At 42.0% G+C, this 23,499-nt stretch overlaps 1 protein-coding gene across 2 annotated transcripts in view; it reads left to right on the forward strand.

Moving 5' to 3' along the window:
• gli2a (GLI family zinc finger 2a) overlaps positions 1-23,499 on the forward strand; it is a 79,635-nt gene that overhangs the window by 48,609 nt on the left and 7,527 nt on the right. For both annotated transcript variants that reach the window (XM_036591195.1, XM_036591264.1), the window contains exons 4-10: positions 3,208-3,410; positions 6,602-6,793; positions 14,750-14,951; positions 15,808-16,003; positions 17,078-17,188; positions 20,145-20,273; positions 22,364-22,513. In XM_036591195.1, the coding sequence (XP_036447088.1) occupies positions 3,208-3,410; positions 6,602-6,793; positions 14,750-14,951; positions 15,808-16,003; positions 17,078-17,188; positions 20,145-20,273; positions 22,364-22,513 (1,183 nt within the window). The remainder of the gene's footprint in view (positions 1-3,207; positions 3,411-6,601; positions 6,794-14,749; positions 14,952-15,807; positions 16,004-17,077; positions 17,189-20,144; positions 20,274-22,363; positions 22,514-23,499) is intronic.

Below are 23,499 nucleotides of genomic sequence, written 5' to 3' on the forward strand. Positions count from 1 at the left end.
TTATGTGAAAGTATTTCCCTCAAAATGAATAAAAGATACTTTCAAGTCCTCTCATTTTCTTCAGAACAAGGAACGAGTGACTACATTTATGGCCTAAAAGCTGTCATGTCTTCATCATCAGAACAGCAGCGCACCCATCCCCCAGCTCCCAGGCTGAACGCTTAGCGTACCCTTAAAGAGCTCAGTCTCTGATTCATCAGTGTGATCATTTCCTTTCTGTGTGGAAAGTGATGGGAAACAAATGAAGTGTGAGCACAGAGCCTGGCTAGCTTTGTTTAATGCTCTCTGATATCTCTTCTCTATTAGAGCCACATTCAGCACCTGCAGAAACACTGCCATGACCTCCTTGTAACTGGTGCTGAGTTTACTACAAGAGACTACAGTAAACACCTATTTTATGTGATAGTGGTTATATTGCTGCTATTCGAAGGTTTCTACTCATAAATGCCCTGCTGGTTATTTTACTTGCACACCTGTCCATTTTTCTAGATAACAGTATGTGATACAGTGTCAGAAATCACATGAGTAAGTCTGTTTGAGATGACTTAATAACTCAACATAGTATGAAGCAAGAGTGGGATGATTTAGGAATGCATCTTTCTCACTGCTCTCTGGTGGCTGTAAGCTTCCATTACTTGGTAGTTACATTGATTTTGTAGCTCTAGTGCAAAACTAAAGAAGCAAACTTCAAACACCAAATATGTCTTGCTGATTTGGAGTAAGGAGAAACTCTGTATATTTGTATTATCAACATTTCAGCAGATTGATTTGAGCTCATTCTAGATAGGAAGTATTGTGTAGCAAATCAAGTCCATTCCTGTAAGTAAGTATTGTTTAGAGCTGTCAAACTATTAAAATAATTATTTGTGATTAATCACATTCTTTTGTGTAGTTACTTGTGTTGCAATTAATTGCATTTATCTTATTTGCTCAAATCTGACCCTCCTCTTTGAGCATACGCTTCATCAAAATGTATTTATTTCTTTCATTAATTCAATAACATTATTTTTACTTTGGGAACACTTGCAACAGTGGTTGCATGTCCCAACTAACTGTATATACATTCACTGAGCACTTTATTAGGTACACTTTCCTTGGATATACGCTCATTGTCCATTTTATCAGCTCCATATACCATATAGGTGAAGTTTGTAGTTCTACAATTACAGACTATAGTCCATGTGTTGCTCTTCATACTTTATTAGCCACTTTTATCCTGTTCTTTAATGGTCAGGACCAGCATAGAGTAGGTATTACTTGGGTGACACTATGGTGGTGGCATGTGAGTGGACCATACACAGCAGTGCTGCTGGAGTTTTTAAACATTGTGTCCATTCCATTAGACCCTCTTACCTTGTTGGCCCACCTTGTAGATGTAAAGTCAGAGACTGTAGCTCATATGTGGCTGCAAAGATTTTATTGGTCATCCTCTAGTCCTTCATCAGTGGTCACAGGACACTGCCAGCTGGATATTTTTGGTTGGTGGGCTATCCTCAGTCCAGCAGTGACACTGAGGTGTTTAAAAACTCAGGCAGCACTGTTGTATCTGATCTACTCGTACCAGCATAACACACACTTAACACACCACCACCATGTCAGTGTCACTGCAGTGCTGAGAATGAGAAAGAATACCTGCTCTGTGGTGGTCCTGTGGAGGTCCTGACCATTGAAGAACAGGGTTAAAGTAGGATAACAAATTATGCAGAGAAACAGATGGACTACAGTCTGTATTATATACACTAGTATTAGTATACCTGCATTACAGGGGCATGCTGATTAACCTTGATCTGCAGGGAGTGTATTTGACTTTTTTCCAGGTGTCCTCCCACCTACAAACACACTATCATGAAAGTGTAACTCATATAGATAAGCAGAGTCAGTGTCAGATCCATACATACATCTCTTCAAAAGGCCTTTTCAGGAAGAGATCAGACAGAGGCAGTGATCTACCTTCAGGAGGTGTTACAGTTGCAGTCTACATCCTGGCTGAGCTTCCATGAAGGCCCAGCTACCTGCCAAGAGATGACACATTTATATTCCCACCTCGACCTGTGGGCTATCTCTGAACTTCTATTCTGGCATCGTGTTCTACAAGTTGGTTCAGTCAAAGGATGAGAAAGGCTGGACGTTATTAAATAGTCTCGTCTCACCTCCGGAGCTATCCCACCCAGACATCATAGCTTACACGCTTATGTATTACACGCTTAGTCTCAACTTGCTCGCTGCCCAAGGCATGAAGAACGGAGGTAGCTGTAGAATATAATAGGTAGCGTGGGTGTAGGAAAAAAAACATGGCCAGTTTCACAGCCAAGTCTGATTCATCTTAGAGAAGTGCTTAGATCTCATTGCATATGGACTTAGCTGATGAAAAGTCTTTTGTCATTGTACTTAAGCTGTATAATAGGCGTTGATTGGGAGGAAGCTAAGGTGTCTGGCTGTTGATTCAAATATAATAATATTTCCAAACTTCTTCTTGTGGCAGCCCAGTATTACCTGTAGTTATCATCCAATACCTGGTTTGGCTGATCAGTGCTTCATTATGGTAAATTAAGTGTGCTGGTGATGGAATTTAACAAACCTATGCAGTGACTGGTGGCGTCCAGGAGAAATCTGGAACCAAACTTTGTTCTTCAAACTAGCTCTTCAGATATCAGTGTAGACTGTCTTGTTACTTTTTCCTGTATTTATTTTTTTTGCATCTTTTCTAATTATACAAGGTGTTTTTTACACACATTTATTTTTAGAGTCATTTTTGTTAAGATAAATTGTTTTAAATAATGTGCTAAGACTTTTGCATGGTACTGTATACATTTACTGCTCCTGTACATTTTGTTCATATGCTTTTTGAGTTACACTGAATTTAGGTAGTGCACAGTTAAAAAGAACATATCTTTTATCTCATGTTACCAGTAATGGTAACATGACACTGTTATATTACTGAACAAAATCTGTATGACAGCATATGATACCTCTCATGACATGTTTATAGTATGATTATGTCAGTCTTATCTAGTTACGCAGGGTTCAAGTAAATTGTTACAGTAGATACATCTTGAACTTGGGGAATTAAAAAAGATTCTTTCTCTGATATAGACTGATAATGCATCATGAGGGCAAGAAGCTAATATCTATCTCTCCTCTCTTTGTCTCTCTCTCTCTCTCTCTCTCTCTCTCTCTCTCTCTCTCTCTCTCTCTCTCTCTCTCTAGCCCTGCTGGATTAGCTGGAAGTCCGGTCATCTCTGATATGTCTCTGATCCGGCTGTCCCCTCACGCTGCAGCCACAGGCGAGTCCCCGTTCAGCCCGCCGCATGCCTACGTTAACCCCCACATGGAGCACTACTTGCGCTCAGTCCACAGCAGCCCAACACTGTCCGTCCTCTCGGCCGCACGAGGCCTCAGCCCAGCTGATGGTGAGTCTTCTACGAACACCTGCGTGTAGAGGGGCACACATTCAGTCCTTTGATTCAACAGTTAAGAGTCCACCAAGTTGAATATGGCTTAAGAGGCCTTCTTATATTATGTTGAATGATTCCTCATTAACACTAGCGGAGAAATTCCATCCTAAGTGCAGATTCAAAACTTTCATTGTGTTTGTAAGTGGAAGAGATAAATCTATCATGCGAACTTGATGAAGATCATTATTGTGGTTGTTTTGCTGAAAAAAAAGCTCCCTTACATTTTGCCATGTGTTTGACATTTGTCAGAAGTGGATTCACTTATTGATACTGAAAGTCTGGTGTAATTATGTAAGTAAATACATGTTATTACATCTAAGTAATTAAGTAATGTAAACCAGATGTATATAAAATCAACAGTATTAACTCTAGACTCTTTTAGGCCTTGAGAACTTTATTCATACAAAGAGCACCTAGGTCTGCCTATCATCTCTTTAACGGAATGCAGATGGTTTAAAAATGGCTAGCACTATAACTTTGTGCCTGCCTCTGTCACACTGAGGTTGTGATGCATTGGCCCTAAAGCGGCAGTGTTAATGGTGTTTGAGTTTACAGTACATGGCCGTGCATTAAGAGGATGAAATGAAAGCAGCAGGCTGTGGTTAAGAAGGAAGAAGAGCTAATGGTTCCACTCCTTCACAAACTCAAAGACACTACAAAGACTGTTGCAGCACTCTGCCTTGTGTAGGTTTACATAAGGGCTTATCTCTGCTGTTGTGGTCATTAATCCTATGTCAAATACGCTTTGAAACTTAAAACATTCTGGAGATCCGCTCTTATATAGCATGTGGGAAAGAGTAGGAAGCCATGGAAATGGATAAAGAAAACAGAGCCAAATGAGAATTTCCCCAAATTTAACTCCTATGCTGACAGCTCTGTTCTCACCAACCATCTTAGAATAACAGGTTGGGACGAGCAGGCCAAATCAAAGATAAATCACCTTCTACAGTCTGTTGACAATAATGGTCTCTGCACTTTTACAGTTAAATAAGCAATGCGGAAAAGATCGCGTCACTGATTACATGGTGAGAAGTCAAAGAAAATGGAGGGAATTAAGCTTCAGTGAGCACAAATAAAAAGCCTCAGTCCCTCTCACCTTCATTCACAAAGGCTCAGGAAGATCTCCTTTAAATATAATATAATTTGTCGAAATTGGAATGTTGTCGTAAGCTTAGTTTGTGTTCTTTTCAGTTATCTAACACATTTCTATGCACTTGGCAAAAAAAAGGCACAGCTGTCAACCTCCACACAGAGTACACTCTTAAAAATAACAGTGCCAAAAAGGGCTCTTTGGAGTGATGCCATAGAATAATTACTTTTCAGAACCTTTTAATGGATGTTTTAATGAAAAAAGAACTACTTTTGAAAATGAGATATGCAAGTCTGAAAAATCTTTTTAAAGTTCAAAAAAACCCCACATAATGTATATTTCTATACTACTTAAATGACCAATACCTTGAAGGTCTTGTACTTCATTGTTTCCCTGAGGTCCACTAATAACATTTGTGTGGTTTTATGCACCAAAAACAGTTTTAAAACCTCTCTTTATCCCTTTGAATTGAACAGACTGCTTTTGTTACTGTACCTTTAAGACCGATAGGCTGTTGAAATGATCTCTGTTCTGATTGGCTGCCCTGTATTGTGCCTCATTCAAAGAGCAGTCCAGGCTAAACATTTTTCATAGCTTGTATGAACAGGTGAAACTAAACTGCTGTTGGTTGAATAGGATGATAAACGTAAATGTGAATGTAAATGTAAATTTTGTGACATCACAAAAACAATGAATTGAAAATGGGCTGTTTTTGCAGCTTAGTTTCCATATATGGGCCATATGGACTGGGAAGTGAATGGTCCATTTTGAAAGTTTTCCATGATGCAGGCCCTTTAAAGTTTCTTTTACAGAGCTGTGTATGCCAAGAACCATTTCAGAAACTTTATTTTTAAAAAATGCAGTTCAGCAGAAGTCAGCAAATATCAATCAGCTTGTTGGTGCAACGGTTTTCATTGTGTTGGGAAGTCCCCAGTGTCAATCCTGCTGCTCAGACTCCTCTCTGCACTGCCGGAGCTTCTGCGTGCCAGACTGGGACAAACTCCTCAGCACTCTGACACCAGACCCCTCTAGAGACAGCACTCCACGATCTGGCGAGTGTGGAGAAAATAAACGGCCTTGTTCTGCCATGAATCCAGCACAAACACGCGTCTGTTCTTTTTTACCATGCTGCACCCTAATTGTCCCTGATAGATCAGATGTGGCATGAATGGCCCAGCAGGCAAGGGGAAGAGGAATGAGCCAGAGCTCCCTTTTCTTGAATGGCCGGCATGGACAAGAACAGCCTGCTCCCCCCAGCATGCTGGATGAAGGAGAGGAAGTAGGAGGAGGTGGCACTAATGGTCATCTGAGCCAGACAGAAAGCAAAACAAATTCATCTCTTATGCAGATTGCCCCTGACACCTTTAGACTGCGGTTTACTAGGTGCAGGTGTTAACACATTTTACATCAACGTTACGCAGGTGCTTAAGAGGGTCCCCTCATGCATATGTGGTGGGGAAGGCTCTAGATTTATGAGGATATTTGTGCAAAGATGAAGGTATGGCTGTTGTCGTAAGAAAACCTCGTATTTCCAACACTGAAACTTTGTGGGAGAAAGAAAAAAAGCCTTTAATGAGAACTGACATAAACCTATATAGACATTTATGAAGGTTTATTCTAAAAGGCATCAGTTGTCAACACTGGTTGAGTTGAAGTGACATCAAACGTGGACAAAAGCAGCCTTTATGACTACTGACACTTATTGGAAAAAGCTTTTATAAACATTTTTGTAGGTTTGTGTCAGTTATGAAAGGCTTATAAAAAAAACATTCTGAAGTAAATTAAGTTTCTTATGATTTTGGACTATTTCTGTTGGTTCGTTTATTATGAAATGTTTACGTCAGATAAAGTGGAGTTGATATTTTAAATAGTCTTAAATACAAATGAAACTCATAAAGAAATAGAGGTTGTAACAGTGATGATATCATGTAGCTGTAGGTCTAAGCAGGTTATATGTACTCTTTGTCTGAGCAGCCTGTTCTGTTTTAGCTGTCAGAATGTCTTAGGTCGGGAAGTGCACTAACTCTCCAGTGTCCTCTTGCCTTGCTCTGTACAGTGACACACGAGCACCTGAAGGAGCGGGGTCTCTTTGGCCTCCCCCCTCCCCCACCAGGGACCAACCCAGCCGAATACTACCACCTGATGACCAGCCACCGCAGCCCCTATGGAGAGTTTCTCATGCAGACGGGGGCAGCAGCCGCAGCCGCTGCTGCAGCACATCTGCCTGATTACATGAGCCCAGTGGACAGTGAGTAAATCTCCTGATGATTAATACATTCAGGTCCACTTCACACATTTAACTGTTTATGTGGCATATCAACAGTGATATAAGAATCAAAGCAGCAAATAGAAATGAGCTGTAAATTGTTGTTAAATTCCGATGTAGCTTATATGCTTGGGCAAAAGTGGCAAAATTTTTGCAAACGGCATATTTTAATTTATATTATTTTATATTTTGTCAGTTAAATTCAGCAAATAACCAGCAACTGTGCATTAACATGTGCAGAAGTGTGTTCTCTGTAATGTTCTTTTTTCACTCAGAAAATCAACAAAAACATTTAATTTGACCAGGGTTTGCCCACACTTTTGCATAGGACTGTATATAGTATAGAAATACTTTTGTTCTCCCACTGAGTGAGGAGGTGTGGTTAGGGTAACTTTCTGGCAGGCCAAATCAAACATCCTCAGGGGCCTGTTTTGGCCTGCGGGCCACACTTTGGGTAGCCCTGCTCTAATGTATTGGCTTCCAACAGGGTTAAGAATTCAAAAGCAAGAACACCCATCTGGCTGCAGATAACATGGGTGATGGGCACCTGAATGCTAGTGGTTAATGAATGAGCTAGGGATGGGATAGTGCTAATACCAAAACAGACTCGCACCCTGAGCTGTGATGGAAACTTAATACAAATGGAGCAGTCTAGTAATTTGAGTTATGGTTTGAGCTACAGGATGCGCCACAAGGTTCCCACTTCAAATGGAGGAGGATGTTTTGTTACATGTATATAAAGCATGACTCATAGTGAAAACTGTCTATAAACACGAGCCTAGTCAGCAATTTATGGGATGTGCCTTCTGGGGCCTCTAATTCAGCCTGTACAACAGGTGTGCTTTGTTATTATAAGTAACATCCTTACAACGCATCCACCATAGCCTTAAATGGAGAGCCTCAAAGAGAGACAGATTTTTACGGAGGGGGTACTGCAGGCTATGGCAGAGCTTTCATCTCTGCTCTTTGTTTCTGAAGCAGTGTTATGGCAGGTATGTAGCACTCTCCTGGCGCTTTGTAATGTGATCCAATTAGTCATGTTCTGTAGCTGTGAAGATGCCTGATCTTTTAAGATGCCGACTGCTGCTTGGCACACTGCTAGATAGTGTTGCATTGTTAAGAAGATGCCCAGAGGCACTGACCTCAGAACAATCTTACATTCACTTATAATGGTGTAATCCGTAGCGGCGAGCATGTCTATAGATGGGGTCTTTGGGTGAGCCGGGTCCGTCCTGGACCCAGTCCAGACCAAAGGTTCTACCTGAATGGTTCCAAAGAAGTGCTGCCTTATGAATGGCCAATAGTGTGCAAAGAGATGAACTATGGGGAAAACTGTGAAAGCTCGGCTTTAAGGTGTCTCCTCAGAAAATTTATTATCGTAAATAATCAAGCACTTTTGCTGGCCCTGGCTCTTGCGTATGTGCCATGCTTTGATCCAGCACAGCCACCCACAGGAATCAGTCTTCTCTCTCCATTATGTCTCACTGGTTCCGTGCCTGTCCTGCATGGATCCTCACGCTCTTGTAGGAAAATGCACACTCCGGCGTTCTCACGTTGCGTTTTCCAATTACTCCTCTGTTTGCTAATCAAACACGCAACGGTATGTTATCCGCAGGCCATAATGAGATGGTCATGAGAGCGTCCTACATCTGCGGCCGCTAACCCAGGCCTCCACCACGCCATAGTTTGTCTAGTGAAAACTGTTTGCTCAAACACCCACAAACACCAATACAGCACAGGGCTTTCTCCAGCCCGGCCCGTGTCGTTGGCCTTCTCCACTGCCTGGATTGATGTGGTCTCTCTCTGGGCACTCGCAGGTCCAGGCCTCTCTGCGCTGGCCCACAGACACAGGGCCCTCATTCAGACAGAGTGCCAACTAATGGCTCGGCGGCCCGACCCTCGCATAAAGGAGCCCGTTCAGCAGAGCGAGGAGCTGATAAATATGCATTGCACAGCCCGCCGTTTGTCTTGGAACGGAGGGCCGATAAAATTCATATGCATATTTAAAAATCAATTTATGTACTAATAAATTCAGCAGACCCACCACAAGAGCAGGTCCTCAGTGAACTCAGAGTACTACTCTTGTGTTCCCTGACGATTCCCATTCGACTATTAGCCGACAGCAGGAGAGGATTTAGTTTGGGGTTTTCCTGTAAATGGTGATCGTTGTTGTAAAAATGAGAAATGTGCACATGGAAAATTCTGTGCACGGTCATTATAGCCAACATGCACAGCACTGTAAATTTCTCAGAATGCCTGCCATTTTCAATGCAATGGTGGGTTAAAATTTGACATTAACTGGTGCACTGAGACACTGACTGGACTGGAGAAGTAGGCCTCAATGTAAACTAGGCAAAATGGTTCAGATTTTCCTTTCAAATCAGTGTTTTTTTAAGCCATGTCATACTGCAGTTAAAGCAGTGTTTTTCTGTATTTTATATCAGTAAGGCAGGCCTACTGTACACTATATGTCCAAAAGCATTCAGACACCTCTTCTAATTAGTGAATTTAGCTGTTGTAAGGTGCACCCATTGCTGACACAGGTGTTTAAGTGCACTCACACACAGCTCATATAATCTCCATAGAAAAGCAGTGACAGTAGAACGGGATGGTGTGGAGCAGCTGCACGTGAGCCTAAAATCACCATGCCTAATGCCAAGCATTGGGTAGAGGGGTATAAAGCCCTCCAATACTGGGCCGTAGAGTAGTGGAACTATGTTTTCTGGAATGATGGAGCTCCATACCTTTGAGATGAATTGGAGTGCCAGAACTAATCATCAGTACCTGACCTCAAACTGTCTATTAATACCCTTGATTTCAGAAGAAACTTTGGATAAGCAGGTGTCTGCAAATGTTTTGGCAGGTAGTGTGCAGTTAAGACCACATTTGTCAAGAAACATATACCTTGAGACTAAAATCTAAGCCATCTTACATTTAGGCTTTCTGGCTAAGAAGAAGACTCTCTAAACATTTTGCGATCACAACTTTAATGATACTTACTTTACTTTAGTGATATTGCCTTGTTTCTTCTTTCACACAGTAGACAGGCTGTATGAACTGTATAATACCCTTTCAATTCAGGGTTAAGCAGCTCTTTTCACCTTTTTATCCACTCTTCACCTTTAGTAAGTGATTTCTTAATGCTGCTATTGCATTTGTTTTAATATCTAAAGAGCATGATGTACCGAAGCTGAGAATTCATTGATTTCTTGTCACAAAGTACCATTTTGAGCCTGAAAACAAATTGATACTTCACCCTTCGGTCACCTTTAATGGTTGCTCTGATGAAACAAATAAGCATTTCCTTAGCAATCTGACACACATACTAGCTCAGAAACAGGGCATCCAACAATAAAGGCAGCATGATGTTTTTTTGTCCACCAATAGGAAATACATTAGCATGGTTTAAGCCCCAGTTCCACTTGCTGATATACTTTACTATGCTGATTATTGAAATGCATGTGTCTGATTTACACTGGGGCCAGATTTTAACAAGTTAAAGTGCACAAAGTCAAGAGGTTTTAAATGTATCGCCATACAAAGTTATGTATAGGTTGAGTACAATGTCATTAAGGTAAAATCTTTCTTTTTTCTCCTACTACGTCTGACTACATATCTAATTTGTTACCAAGTTCCCTCTAAGAGCTACAGATTTAGCTCTTTCATTTGACTGCAACCTTTGCCCATGATGCGAGCAGCAGGGGTATTTGCCTCAACAGGCCTAGGAAAAAAACAAATGGTGGTAAACAATGAAAGGAATCGGCGTCAGCCATGAGTGTGCGCCTTTGCTTAAACGCTCCAGTGCAGTGCCAAGTGCATGTCCGTGCCAATAGTGTGTACTTAACATGTTAATTACGGCCCTGCGTTTGACAGGACGACACGCAGAGTGAAAGCACAACCGCTGCTAAAAGCAACATCGGCCCATTTCCCCTCCCAGACAGAGGGATTTCCACCCAAGAACCACGTTCCTCAGGCCCTTTGTGTGTACCTACAGTGAATCTATTGCGCGTGCAGCGTTACGAGTGGCCTCACTCTGTGCCTTTGAATGGCTGAAGCTGGAAATGCTGGCCTTAAAGCTTTGTGGATGGAAGGATGCTTAAATAAATAAAGCAGGCCATATCGCTAACTGCAAGGCCACGGATCACAGCCAGACACTGACTGATACCGGAGAGACTGGGATAATACATTAAACAGATTCCTTTGCTGACTCTGTCGGCCGCTCCGTCCTCCCTCTGCTCTGGCTAAGCGCAAACAAGGCCGGGCTTGAACGGTGTCTCTAATTGAGATGCTTTCAGAAGAACACTGTAAAGAGATTGAGAAATTGAAAGGAAAGAAGTGGGGCTCATGGTGAACTCATTTGTGCAGTGGAGCCACCAGGGAACAGTCCCAGCTCCCATAACAATAGCAGCTGCCAAAGCAAATGTCTGGTGTCCGGCTGAAAGCAAGAACGTGGTGTTGGAGGACAGAAGTTTTCGACCGTAAAAGAGGGGGTCTTGTCACCATGTGGTACCTTTACACATACACAGGCACACTGAAAAAATCAGTGCCTTAGATGTTCCACATGAATTACATCAAACTACAGCACTGTGCAGAAGTCAGAGACCATATTTCATTATTTAATTCAAACGGCTGTTAAGTACAAGTTTAGGTGTGAGGAAAAAAGTATTTCACTTTAAAAACAACTAAATATAATTTAAAATTTTTCAGTTTAGTGTGTTTATTATAGCTTATATTCTTTCCTGGAGACTGCTTTCATTCTTCCAAAGGAATCTGCAGCAAGATTTTGCCACACCTCCAAAGTTCATTCTTAGAAGTTGGTTGCATTTCATTCCAAGTAATTCTGCACACTTTTAGTAATGTTGAGGTCTGGACTCTTGACAGCTGCACATTCTTTCAGACTCATAGTGTTGAGTTGTCGTCTCACAGTGGAAGAATGGACAGAAACACCTGTGGATTTTGATTTGGAGTGAAGCAGAGTGAAGTGGAGCTTGATTGCCTCCTCTCTCTCAAAGATAAAAGCTGTAAGTACTGTTTATCTGATAGGAACAGTTTGGTGGTCTAACAGGTCCCATTTTGTGTTTATATTTTCCATAATTAGTTTTTTCCCCTTATTTTCCTTTGACTTTTCCCTTCCTTATTCAAGGGGATTGCATCTGATTTCCTTAGAAATATGAATAACTTGTACTTAATGACCAATTTGACTAGAAGTTAAGAAAGTGAATGGTGGTCTCTGACTTTTACACAGTACTGTCGTTTTTGCCAAAGAAGTAAACTGAAAGACTGTTTTGGTTCACATGCAACACATTTAAATCCTGTAAATTGAAAGCATCATTTTTCTCAGAGCACACACTTGCAAAGATGCAAACACATATAGGCTGTGGTGGGACACTGAGGCCCGGAGGGCATCCGGTGCAATGCCTCTCTAATAAAATTTGCAGTCATGGCATTAGTCAGATTTACCAGAAAAAATAAACCCTCGCCCACTCCAGTAAGTGCTACGTTTGCCTTGTTGGCAACAAGCTCAGCATTGCAGTACTGAGATCCGCTCTCGTGCCAGGATGCTTCTGTTGCTTTCGGAAAAGTCTATTTCACCTCGGTTCAGGGTCAAGTGCTGGAAGTCATAGAGGCCAGTTGAGCTATGGTTGCCAGAGCTACGAGCTCCAAATACATAATCTAGCGTTAGCACTAACCACTGCGGCTACAGGCCTTCCCTGCTCCCACCTCTGTACTTGGGAAAGACAGCACAGCTTACAGCTCTTTGCTACAGCCTGCAAAGGAGACCTCCAAAAGCCTGTCGTAATGTACAAAAGGTGCAGGACTATGGGTGCCCATTAAGCCCTGCCTGGCCAGTGCCAGTGGCAGCTCAGCCCCAGGAGGCCATCGGCGCACGGAGTAACGGCTGGAAGCGGAGGGGTGATCTGAGGATTAACACCCACCAATTACATTATTCTGAACCTCTACAAAAGGCATCCCAATTAAAGCAGCGCGGCAGATGCCTACAATAATTGCCTCCTCTTTTGTAAATGTGCCGAGAGTGCCTGTAATTTTAAAGCCATATATCAGGCCAGCTCCCCAATTAGAGTGGCCCTCCACCCCCACTCCCACCAGGGCCGTGGGGCTCCCTCAGCTCGCGCCAGCCACCCAAAAGCCGCACGACACCGCACATCTGCTTTAGCGCTCTCGCAGGGACCTGCACACCCCTAAATTAGAGCCACGTCACCTATAAAAACAGCCCATCCCAGAGCGTGTGGGCCCCCGTGACCTCAGGCAGGCGAGACACGGCTCTGCCCCCAGGCTAGAGGAGGCAAGCAGTGTGCAGTCACACTCCAAAGCATATGAGCGTGGCAAGTGGAAGGTTAACTGGGATGGGTGAGCGTGAGCTTAAAGATGCCTTAATTTGGACCATATTGAGCTCTTCCTTCTGTTTGTTTGAAGACGAAGTTCTACGCATGTAAATTCCCGCTGGCATGAGTGCAGTGCTTTCTTGCGGTCCGCAAACAGATTTCATGCCCACAAATCGTCACCACTTTGTTCCACACAACACCAGCGCTCTTACACAGTGCTAATGATACGTGACACGTTTATTTATAAGCTTCGCCGAGGAGCATTCCAGGGGTTCGTTTGTTGTCTTTGCCAACTCTTTCACAAATACTGCTCACAATTCTCTACAGTTTTCGGAAACACTTGTAGGGCAGCGTCCATAGGTTACATGACATCTAAATGAGTCTTTCATGACAACTACATAAACATTTATAAAGGCCTATTCCAACACACATCAGTTGTCATAAAAGCTGCTTTTGTCAAGTCATTTCACCTCAGCAAGTGTTATGGCAACTGATGTTTGTTGGAATAAGCCATTATAAATATCTATACAGGTTTATGTCAGTTGACATGAAAGTCTTATGTAGGTGTCACGTAGCCTTATGAATGCTGCCCTTGTTAAGATTTTTGGAAAAACAAAACAACAATGAAATGGTGTCCATGTTGTAAAACACATTAAAGGGCTGAGAATCTAAAAAGCAGTAATCAACCAGAGGCAGGAGTTTGAAAGGCCTCTGTTTGAAATTTCACTGCATGTGTTTTTTGGGTGTGAGTGACATGCATGTGTTTGTGTGGAGTCATTATGAGCTTCCTGCAGCCAGCACCTTTGGTGATGCCCCCTGAAGGGCGTAATGGCCTCCTGCTCTGTGTCCCCTCACTCCCTTGCTAATGCACAGCACCTGTTGAGCACTGAGCAGCTGGGCCAACACACACACACAAATCAGGGGCCTAATAAGCTAAAAACTGCAGTTTAACAATCAAACAGCACCATAAGCAAAATACAGAAGATTTGTCAACCTGGCATCATCAGTTATGTTTCTGTGAAAGACCTAATAAGTGCATTGAGGAGCAGATGCAACTAATAATAGGTCTTTCTCTCTTTAGAAACTGAAAAAAAGTGGAGGTCTGATGAGGAAGGAGAGGAAAATACTCTAAAAAAAATGTTGCTATTAATAATACCTCCAGAAACACTAGTGGAAAATTTGCCAAATCAGCTTTATGATCTGTTTTCTTCTCTAGAACAAGCATGGCCTACTAAGAAGGGGTAGCATGCAACCAATCTCAGTGCCTTTACTCTTTAATTGTGTTCTGAAATGGAAGTTGTTAAATTGCCTCTATTTAGCATGCTGCAGTGCCACAGGCTTGGTGAGATTGGTATCAGCGTAATTACTGTAAACGATTGGGCTGATTAATTATTCATAGGGGGCTGTGAACGTGCAGCAGTGTGGGAGCGATGGTGAAGATAAAGGAGGTGAAACAAACCTTCTCCTGCTTGTCCTGTGCATAGCCCCGTACTCAAAGCACAGGGGGGAGGAGAGGGAGTAGAGGCATGCAGAAAAGAACAGCGCAGTCACCGAGAGTTCACGTGTGTTTTCTGTGCGTTTCTTTCCCACCCAGTGTCCCGTTTCCCCAGCCCCAGACTGACGCCCCGGCTGAGCCGGAAGCGGGCGCTCTCCATCTCGCCCATGTCGGACGCCAGCATCGACCTGCAGACCATGATCCGTACTTCTCCCAACTCTCTGGTGGCCTACATCAATAACTCTCGCTCCAGCTCCAATGCCAGCAGCTCTTACGGGCACCTCTCCGTCGGGGGCATCAGGTACAGGAAAGCCCAATGTCACTTTTAGTACCTTTTGCTTAGCGTAAATGAACTATACCTAAAAAAGTTTCTCATTCTTTCATGACACTGGCAAAATCTGCTTCAAATGCCCAACAGGGTACTCACAGAACGTTTTGAAACATTTTAAGTGCAACATTTTAAGTGCCCCAAAAAGCCTTCCTAGAAGATGGTGCTTCTGGAGGAGCTCTTGAAAGTCAAGTTCTTGTAGGAACTTCAAACTGCCTCACCTATGGTTTCCATCCAGCACCATGCTTTAGCTGTAGGGTGAATTCATCAGAGAACAACGCTTTCTTGGAGCCTCCCTAAAGGTTTCCACCCATCTGTGTAAGCTGAAAAAAGAAAGAAATTATAAATGCATCCCAAATGATGAACAGATCTGTGTAAATTGACGAAGAAAGGTTTATAGTATAAGTTATGCAAGAATTAAATTATAGTAAAATTGACATCCAGAGTTTTTTGTATTTCAGGGGTGATCAAACCTCAAGGCAGAACCTTATACTAAATACACAATTACAATTTATTATTTAGCATTTAATACCTGCTTATATGTACATTTACCCATTTGTCAGATGCTGTTTTGTATCGTGTAGTGTAGTGTTAGAAGTGCTGCCCAACAACTCTTCCATCGAGGGCAGCTGTATTACCCACCAAAAATGATAAGAAATGAAAACGTGGTATATAATATTTAACCCAACAGTGTATAAGTTTTTATCTAAAATACCAAAAATGATTAATATTGCAAGTGACTCTAAACTGTTGTACAGTAGTGTAAGTCTTATGTAAATGGAGCAGTGTCCTGGAACTCCCTAATTCCAAACTCTCATTTTCTCATCAGTCCGTCCTTCACCTTCCCACACCCCATCACACCAGTGGCTTACCAGCAACTACTGTCCCAGCAGAGAGGGCTGAGTGCATTTGGCCACACACCCCCCCTCCTGCAGCCCTCGCCCCCCTTCACCAGTCGCCAGCAACCCCTGGGAGGCACCGCAGCCCACAGCACCAGCAGCAACCCCAGCACCGAGGCCAACCAGGTGAGCCAGCCATGACATAAGTGCTAATAGAACTTCTGAATGCACCATGATCCATAATGGCAGCATGCCAAGATTCAGGGGTTTGAGCGTAATATCGCTGTCATAAGAAAACCTGAATATGCAACTTTGCAGGAGAAAGGGAAAAATTCTTAACATCTAGGAACCTTAAAAGAAGTCAAAAGTTTGCTTTTCAAAATATCTATTGGTTCATTCATAACCACACAATGTAAAGGGCAGCCAGTATTTTCAAATGGAGTGTTTTAATAAAGGTTATGAAAGGTAATAGAAGGTTTTCCTATGGTAGAGATGATATGTATTGGACGTGCACTACTTTTAGAATTGCTCATTCATACATAGTTTTTTTTAAATAAAGCTGCAGTATCTGAAGACCCATGCATCCTCCTTCTGCGATGTCTTACGTTCATCGTCCAAGATTCTAAGTGTTGTTTCACCTCCTCTATCACTCCCATGTAAACATTATGGCCGCCCAGAATGTAAACTTCCTCCAACTCTCTGACCCACTCTCATCATATCCAGACACCCACTGGATCCATTTTCATTCCATTTCTATTTCACAACCACAAAACACACACACACTCACTTCAGCAGTGATGAGAAACACATTTCCCTCGCTTTTCAACAAAACCATGTCAGAGTTATTGAGTTATTGAAAACATCGCCCTCCGCTGTATTCTAGTGGTTGGGTGGGATTTGGAAGGTGCAAACTCCTCTTTTTCTTGCTTCTCCATGGACAAACTTTGTGCTCTGAGTGTCTCTGTGTGCTGTGTTAAGAATTCATCTAAGGATCAAAGTCTGCAGCCGCGCTCTGTGGGCAATAATTTCTCCCTTTTCATATTTCCATCTTACGGATGCAAATAGGGCAGTCTAAACTGTTTAGTCTCTGCGGCGGGTCACTTTGTGAAAGATGGGATCTGGAGCGTGATGCCTCTGCAGCTCTGAAATCCCAGCACTGCTGCCAGCAGCCGCGGTGCCTACAAGGATGACTCTCTGTTTTGTGGTTCTCTCTCTTTCTTTCCCACTCCTCTGCCACCCTCTCATCTTTCACCTTGTCAGAATGCTGGAGGTGACTCAGCTGTTAGCAGTACGGTTAATCCCATGATCACGAAGAGGTCAAAGGTGAAGACAGAAGTGGATGGGACACGTCCTCTCTCCCCATGTTCACAGGTACTGAAATCCATGAGGTTGTATGTTCAAGTCCCCTGCTTTTGTTTAACTCTGACAGCATAACAAAAGAACAGTGAGCTAAAAGTTAAAGGAATGCTCTAGTTTTAAAGCCAAATCTTTATCTTCTGCATTTGTAGCATACAGTTGATTAACATGGACAACATTTTTGATGTGTATATAGCAAAAATAAAACAGAAAAAACATGGACTCAAAATGACTTTTATATTATATTCTATTCTAAGTGCGTTATGAGTTTTTCTGTTTAGTTCAGGGAGATATTGCCCATGTTTGAAAAAACAGTATTCCTTCAATCTTATATCAAAAGTTGTTTCCTTTGACACAAGTTAGGTGTTCGGTCTAACTCACATGACACTCATCCTTCAAGGGTCCCAGTAATCTTGTGGGGTCAGACATGATCTCATAATGAGAATGTCTGCAAACAACCATCAGAAATTTTGGTCTTGATGTAGGTGGGAATGAACTGAATGTAAGGTTTCTAAACCAATCCAATGCCTTGTAAAGGTGGAGCTCAAAGTAGGCGGGCAATGATGCACTCATCAACATTGTGCGTTGGACATCAGGCCTGTCAATAATAGCTCATGGATGTAACATAAGTTATCATGACTAAAAGGTCCACCCAAAAAAATCCAATTTTCTTTTACAAGGAAAAAGACTTCTTTTAAACCAGATTATAGGTTAACTTTTGGAAGACATCAGAGGACTGGTGATAAATGTTAATGACGGGTTACCAGCCACAGTGCTTGGCCTCTGCTGGTCAGTTAACAGTCGGACTAAATGTGTTGTGGAAAGAATTGGCAGCTATGTTTGAGAAAAGAAGAGCTATCAGATTTGCATTCGAGCCAAATGGATTAGAGGAATTTCTGGGCAGGTTTTAGAGGGGGCACAGTCGAGCACCAAAAGTTTAACAGGTTGTCTGCAGATGTGTATTCTCATTACAAGATCACATCTGTCCCTGCGAGACTAGGGTTCCATACACCTTCATCTGATACTACAGTACTCAGAGAGAGAAAATCTTTCCACCTGGGACAAGCCACAGGCCGTCCATTTCCGCTCTCAGGCCTGTGCTGTAAACTGTGCCAGGCAGTGGTGTCATAGTGACAAATCAGCTAAACATTACTATGGTCTGAGGAGGCTTTCTCTGTCTCTCTCTGCTAGTCCTCCTTCTTTTCTCATAACTCTCAGCTCCTCTTTCAGCTCACCTCTGCTCCCATATCTCTCACTTCTTCTCTCTTTTTCTGTTGTTTTCTTTTGATAAATTTGTGGCTCCTCTCCTGGGCAGTGACAGCATGGCGGTATGATGCATGGCGACGGGTGCTGAGTGCGATCGTGGGGCCGTTGGGAATTGATGAGGACGTGTGTGTAGCGGGGCAGACAGAAACATGCTGGAGTCAGCATGGAGGGGGAAATCACACCCTCAGTCCAACTGTTTGGAAGTGGTTTGCTGCTTCTTATGGTCACACATGGCTTTTGGGCTGCCTGCTTCTGCCACTAGCTGCTAAACAAACCCATTCCTTTTTTTGAATCGCTATCAAACAGAACGAGTTTGTAGAGAGGGATATTGGATGTGGCCGTAAAGCATTCCATTCGCTCACCACATTAGAGAAGGTTTGGACCATTTAAGTTTAATGCAGGAATCATTAAGAGCTCAAAAGCATTCTGAACGTTCCCAGACACCAACAGAAGAGTGGGTTGCTAAACAGCTCTGGAAACAGGCTAAAGATTCATACAGCACTTAATGAACACCTGCAATGGTGTAGTTACACAGTCTAAAAAAAACTGAGCTCCCTTGCCTCTGGTCTAACTTTAGAGATAAGGTTGTAGGTTACACACCAGGTACTGGAACAGCAGCTAATAGTTTACAACAGTGTTTCCCAACTCTAATCCTGCACAAAATACACTAGAAAAATATGCCAATGTTTAATGAATTGTCTTTCATAATCAGAGATTATTCCATGAACAGCAATGTGTGCAGTCCTATATGTGTACACCAAAAAACGGGAGAAAATGGGACTCCTAACAACCATGCAGGACCATCAAAACTGTTTCTATCAGATAAACAATACTTAAACCCTTACAAAAAAGTAACACGTTTCACAAATGTTTTTTGCACATTTTGTGTGTCAAACATGTTATCACATGAAAAAATGTGTGTGAAAATGTGAAAAAATATGTGATCACATGAACACATTTGTTCAAGTTCTTTCACATTTGAACACACGATCCCTTTGTGATCCCTTATAAAAACATGGGTTTTGCACACTCCACATGTCAGATATATGTGACTTTTCTGTAAGGGAAGCTTTCATCTTTAAAAGGTCGAAGAAATCAAGTTACATTCTTGTTTCAGATTTTAAATAAATCCATAGATATTTCTGACTATCCTTCCACTAAGCTATGAGTCTGAAAGGATGTGTAGCTATCAAGAAGCTATTTCTGAGAAAAGGCAAAGCACAAAAAACAATAAAATTTGACCTAGAACTCCAACTAAGACTGAAAAAGATTTTAAGATCTTTTTTTGAAGGACTGATAAGTCTGAATTTGTAATTGGGATCATGAGATACAGAAAATGCGACCAACTTCTAAGACTGAACTTTGGAGAAAAATATCCCTACAGATTTCTTTAAAAAACTGAATGCAAGTCTCCCAAACAGAATGGAAGCTATACAAAGGCTATGGGTGACCTCGATAAATACTAACAAAAAATATTTTTTTAGTTGTTGAGGCTTCTGTATGATTTTCTGTTATATATGTTTTCTGCTTTTTTCCTATTGCTGAAAAATGAATAATATGTACTTCATATCCATTTTTTTTACTAAAAAAATGAAATAAATGAAATGATGGTCTCTGACTGCACAGTACTGTAGGTATAAAACGCTTTACACAGCAGTACTCCTACTATCCCATAGACTCACTGCAGATTTGGTCCTTTCCACAGGATCATGTGGAGCTGAGAGAGGAGGTGGATAAGGACGAGTGCAAGCAGGAGCCAGAGGCCGTGTACGAGACCAACTGTCACTGGGAGGGCTGCTCTAAAGAGTACGACACACAAGAGCAGTTAGTGCACGTAAGTCACACTGTAGTACTAACAACATAGGCTTGTGAGAAACAACAGTCTTGCATGTGCACAAAGCGAGAATTCACGCCTTAAATGTCGAGTTATTATGTTCCTTTTGCAACATTATTCAAATATAATTACATCAGTACATATTTCAATACACATTGAGTTACATTTACATTCCATTTGCCTTGTGCATTGACTGCACTTCTGGGTTTTTGTTAAGCATGTACATATAGGACGTGGCAAAAATGTATAGGTGGTTTTTCGTTCTGCAAAACAAGACACAGCACAGCAATGTCCAAATTATAAGATGTCCAAATTATAAAATATCTTATATTCTACTTACAAACACAAACATGAATAATCCACGCTGACAGAATTTCTCTGCTTGAATTGTACCATTGCACTTGTATGCAATAACTGCAACTTCTAAATGTTAAATTGCTCTAAAATCAGCTATTTTAGTTGCAGTATTTTTGTGTGCAGCAAGATTAAAAAGAATGCTATACAAAAACAGTAGTAAATAATTAAGAACATAACACGTTATAGATCAGAAGCTGAAAAGTAAGCCTTCCCTCATTAAGGCCAGTTTGTTAGAGACCAATTCAGGCAGCGCTGTAACTGATCGCTTCCTGTTGCTGACACGTGTGGGGTTAATGAGCACGTCCATTTCCACAGAGGTGCAGCCAGTTGTGCTGGAGCCTTCTCATCTCACACAGACACACACACACACTCACACATGCTCGTGGTCTCCGTCTCTGCGTGTCCCCTCGGCCTTTGACCTTGCCTGAGGCCCAGCAGTAAATCCGTCATCATACCAGCAGTTCTGGTGTGGTTCTCCCCTACCGTAGCACCTCAGAACAGCCCTCGGTGATTAACAGCTTGTTCTCCGCACCATGACACTCACCCAGAGCCAGTCAGACTTTCTGACCAAGCCTGAGTGCTCAGAGCCCTGCCCACCGCTCAGAAGGAACTCAGAAGAGGACAAAAGAAGTCTCCTCTGGTCCTGTTACCATTCCAAGCTGTCCAAACTGAAGAAGCCTGAACTAATATAAGTCTCTACATGTGTGCACGTCTCTAAAAAGAGACTTATTCTATCAGCAGTGTGAGGTATTGGGTTTCTAAACAACTCATGTGGGCAATTATACTGCCAGAAGTACAAACACATTGCGTCTCAAGTGGTTGCAGATGAGCAGTTGTTTGAAATGACATGGGCCGTTGTCCTGCAATAATTAGATTTCTGAGAAAGTGGATCGGACGGTTAAGGAAAGGGAAAGCAAGTAGAAAGGGTATAATTATTGGCACAGGAGATGGGGGGTAGAAGGAGTTGTGGAAATATTGTGTTTAGAGACCAGAGAAACAAGGCCTACACCTCCTCCTTTCGGCCCTAAGGCTTCAATCTGTTCTTTTTCCATGCAAACTAAATTACACACCTTGAGAAAGCAAAATAATGGCATGGGCTTTGGTTTTATTTGTTCTAAGTGATCGTTCCCCATAGCTCTAAATTATGGTTTTAGCTCAGTATGAGGAGCATAAGGCTGAAACTGGAAGTGCATTCCTAGCCACACGCATGCTCTCTCCTCTTTAAAAAGAACCAGACAGAGGAAAATCACCTCCCAACTGTGGGAGAAGAATGGTATCAGTATCCTTGTATCATCTTGTACTTCACTTTTATCACACAGTCCATTGGAGAGAATCAGTAAGAGTTCAAGTTTGGTTTACTTCAACTCTTGAGTTGAGAATAAAAAATCAAAGAGAATACACTACAGTAGCTTACCGTGCTATAGTGCAAGGCATACAAATGACGTGAACTATAACATTATTGTGTGTTAGATCAGTTGAATCATGTCAGGTAATAGATACTGATAGGTTTTGTGATCAGAGAAGGGGGATTTCTATGCCCTCAGGAGCGCAGAATACCCTTCAAAACCATGTCTGCTATCAAAAGAGAATCTCTGTAACGCAAGTCATCTGACTTCATTGTGTAAATGTGATGTATTGGAAGTCGCACGTCCTTTTGACAGATGGGACCTCTTTTCATGTTATAGTCATGTGACCAAAACTGCAGCGTGACCGGGACTCTTCTCTCCTTACAGCACATCAATAATGACCACATCCATGGGGAGAAGAAGGAGTTTGTGTGTCGCTGGGAGGAGTGCTCACGAGAGCAGAAGCCTTTTAAGGCCCAGTACATGCTGGTAGTGCACATGCGGAGACACACCGGAGAGAAGCCTCACAAATGCACAGTAAGAACCACAGCAGGGTTCGAGAGATCTCTGTGGACACTCACCCTGGATTCTTTTTCTCCTCTCTATGTGCTCATGTCCCCCTGAAAGCTACAGCACATTTTTTACACTGTAAAAAATAGAAGGTCCTAAATTATTCTTAACTTGTATGTATGGCTCTAGAATTGGCTCTTTATATTATGTATTATGTTCTTCAGACTTTAAAGCAGTTATTCACACTTTAACATCTTATTTGCAAAGAGATCTTTGAAGAACAATTCATTGAAAAGTAATTGAAAAGGAAATCAATCTTCTATGGCAGCCCATTTTGGTACTATTATTTTTCACAAATAAAGTGGTACATAGCAGCACAGGTGAAACCTAATTCTTTTCACTAGAGCTCTCTAAATTTATACCCTACCTGCTACTTTTGACCCATTCCCAGCTATTGCCCTGATTTTAAACAGGACATATTTCTTTTACCTGAGACTGAAGTAATACGGCATGGCTTAAGTGCTGGATTTGCATGAAAACACATTGATTCAGCACCTTGACCTCTCAGCTTCAAAGCATGTTTTAGTAGCTAGAGACCCCAGTACAAATAGAACTTCAGAAAGGAGTTCATGGTGATTGACGGGACAGAGACATAATAAGTCTGAAGAAAGAAAAAGGCCACAGGCCCTTATTAGTGTATCCCAGTACTGCCAGAATGTTCTTTAGGCCAGTCGTAAGAAGAACAGCGCTCTTTGATTTTATTACCACTTTTTAAGATGATATGATTTGATGTTTTTGTACACCAATGACCAATTACCTGGTCAAATCAAGCACTAACAGACTAGTCTGTATTATAAAATACAAAAGAATTTCTAATAACAAACAAAGAGGATCAGTCAGAGTAAAGCATGATGACATGCACTGGACAAGTGGTGAAATACCTGTAACGGATGTTGATGACTTTTGTGTGCATGTGCAACTGACAGCTAGTGCCCTGCTTTAGCAGATATCCC

The sequence above is a fragment of the Colossoma macropomum genome, unplaced genomic scaffold (assembly GCF_904425465.1).
Source record: "Colossoma macropomum unplaced genomic scaffold, Colossoma_macropomum, whole genome shotgun sequence".
NCBI lineage: Eukaryota > Metazoa > Chordata > Actinopteri > Characiformes > Serrasalmidae > Colossoma > Colossoma macropomum.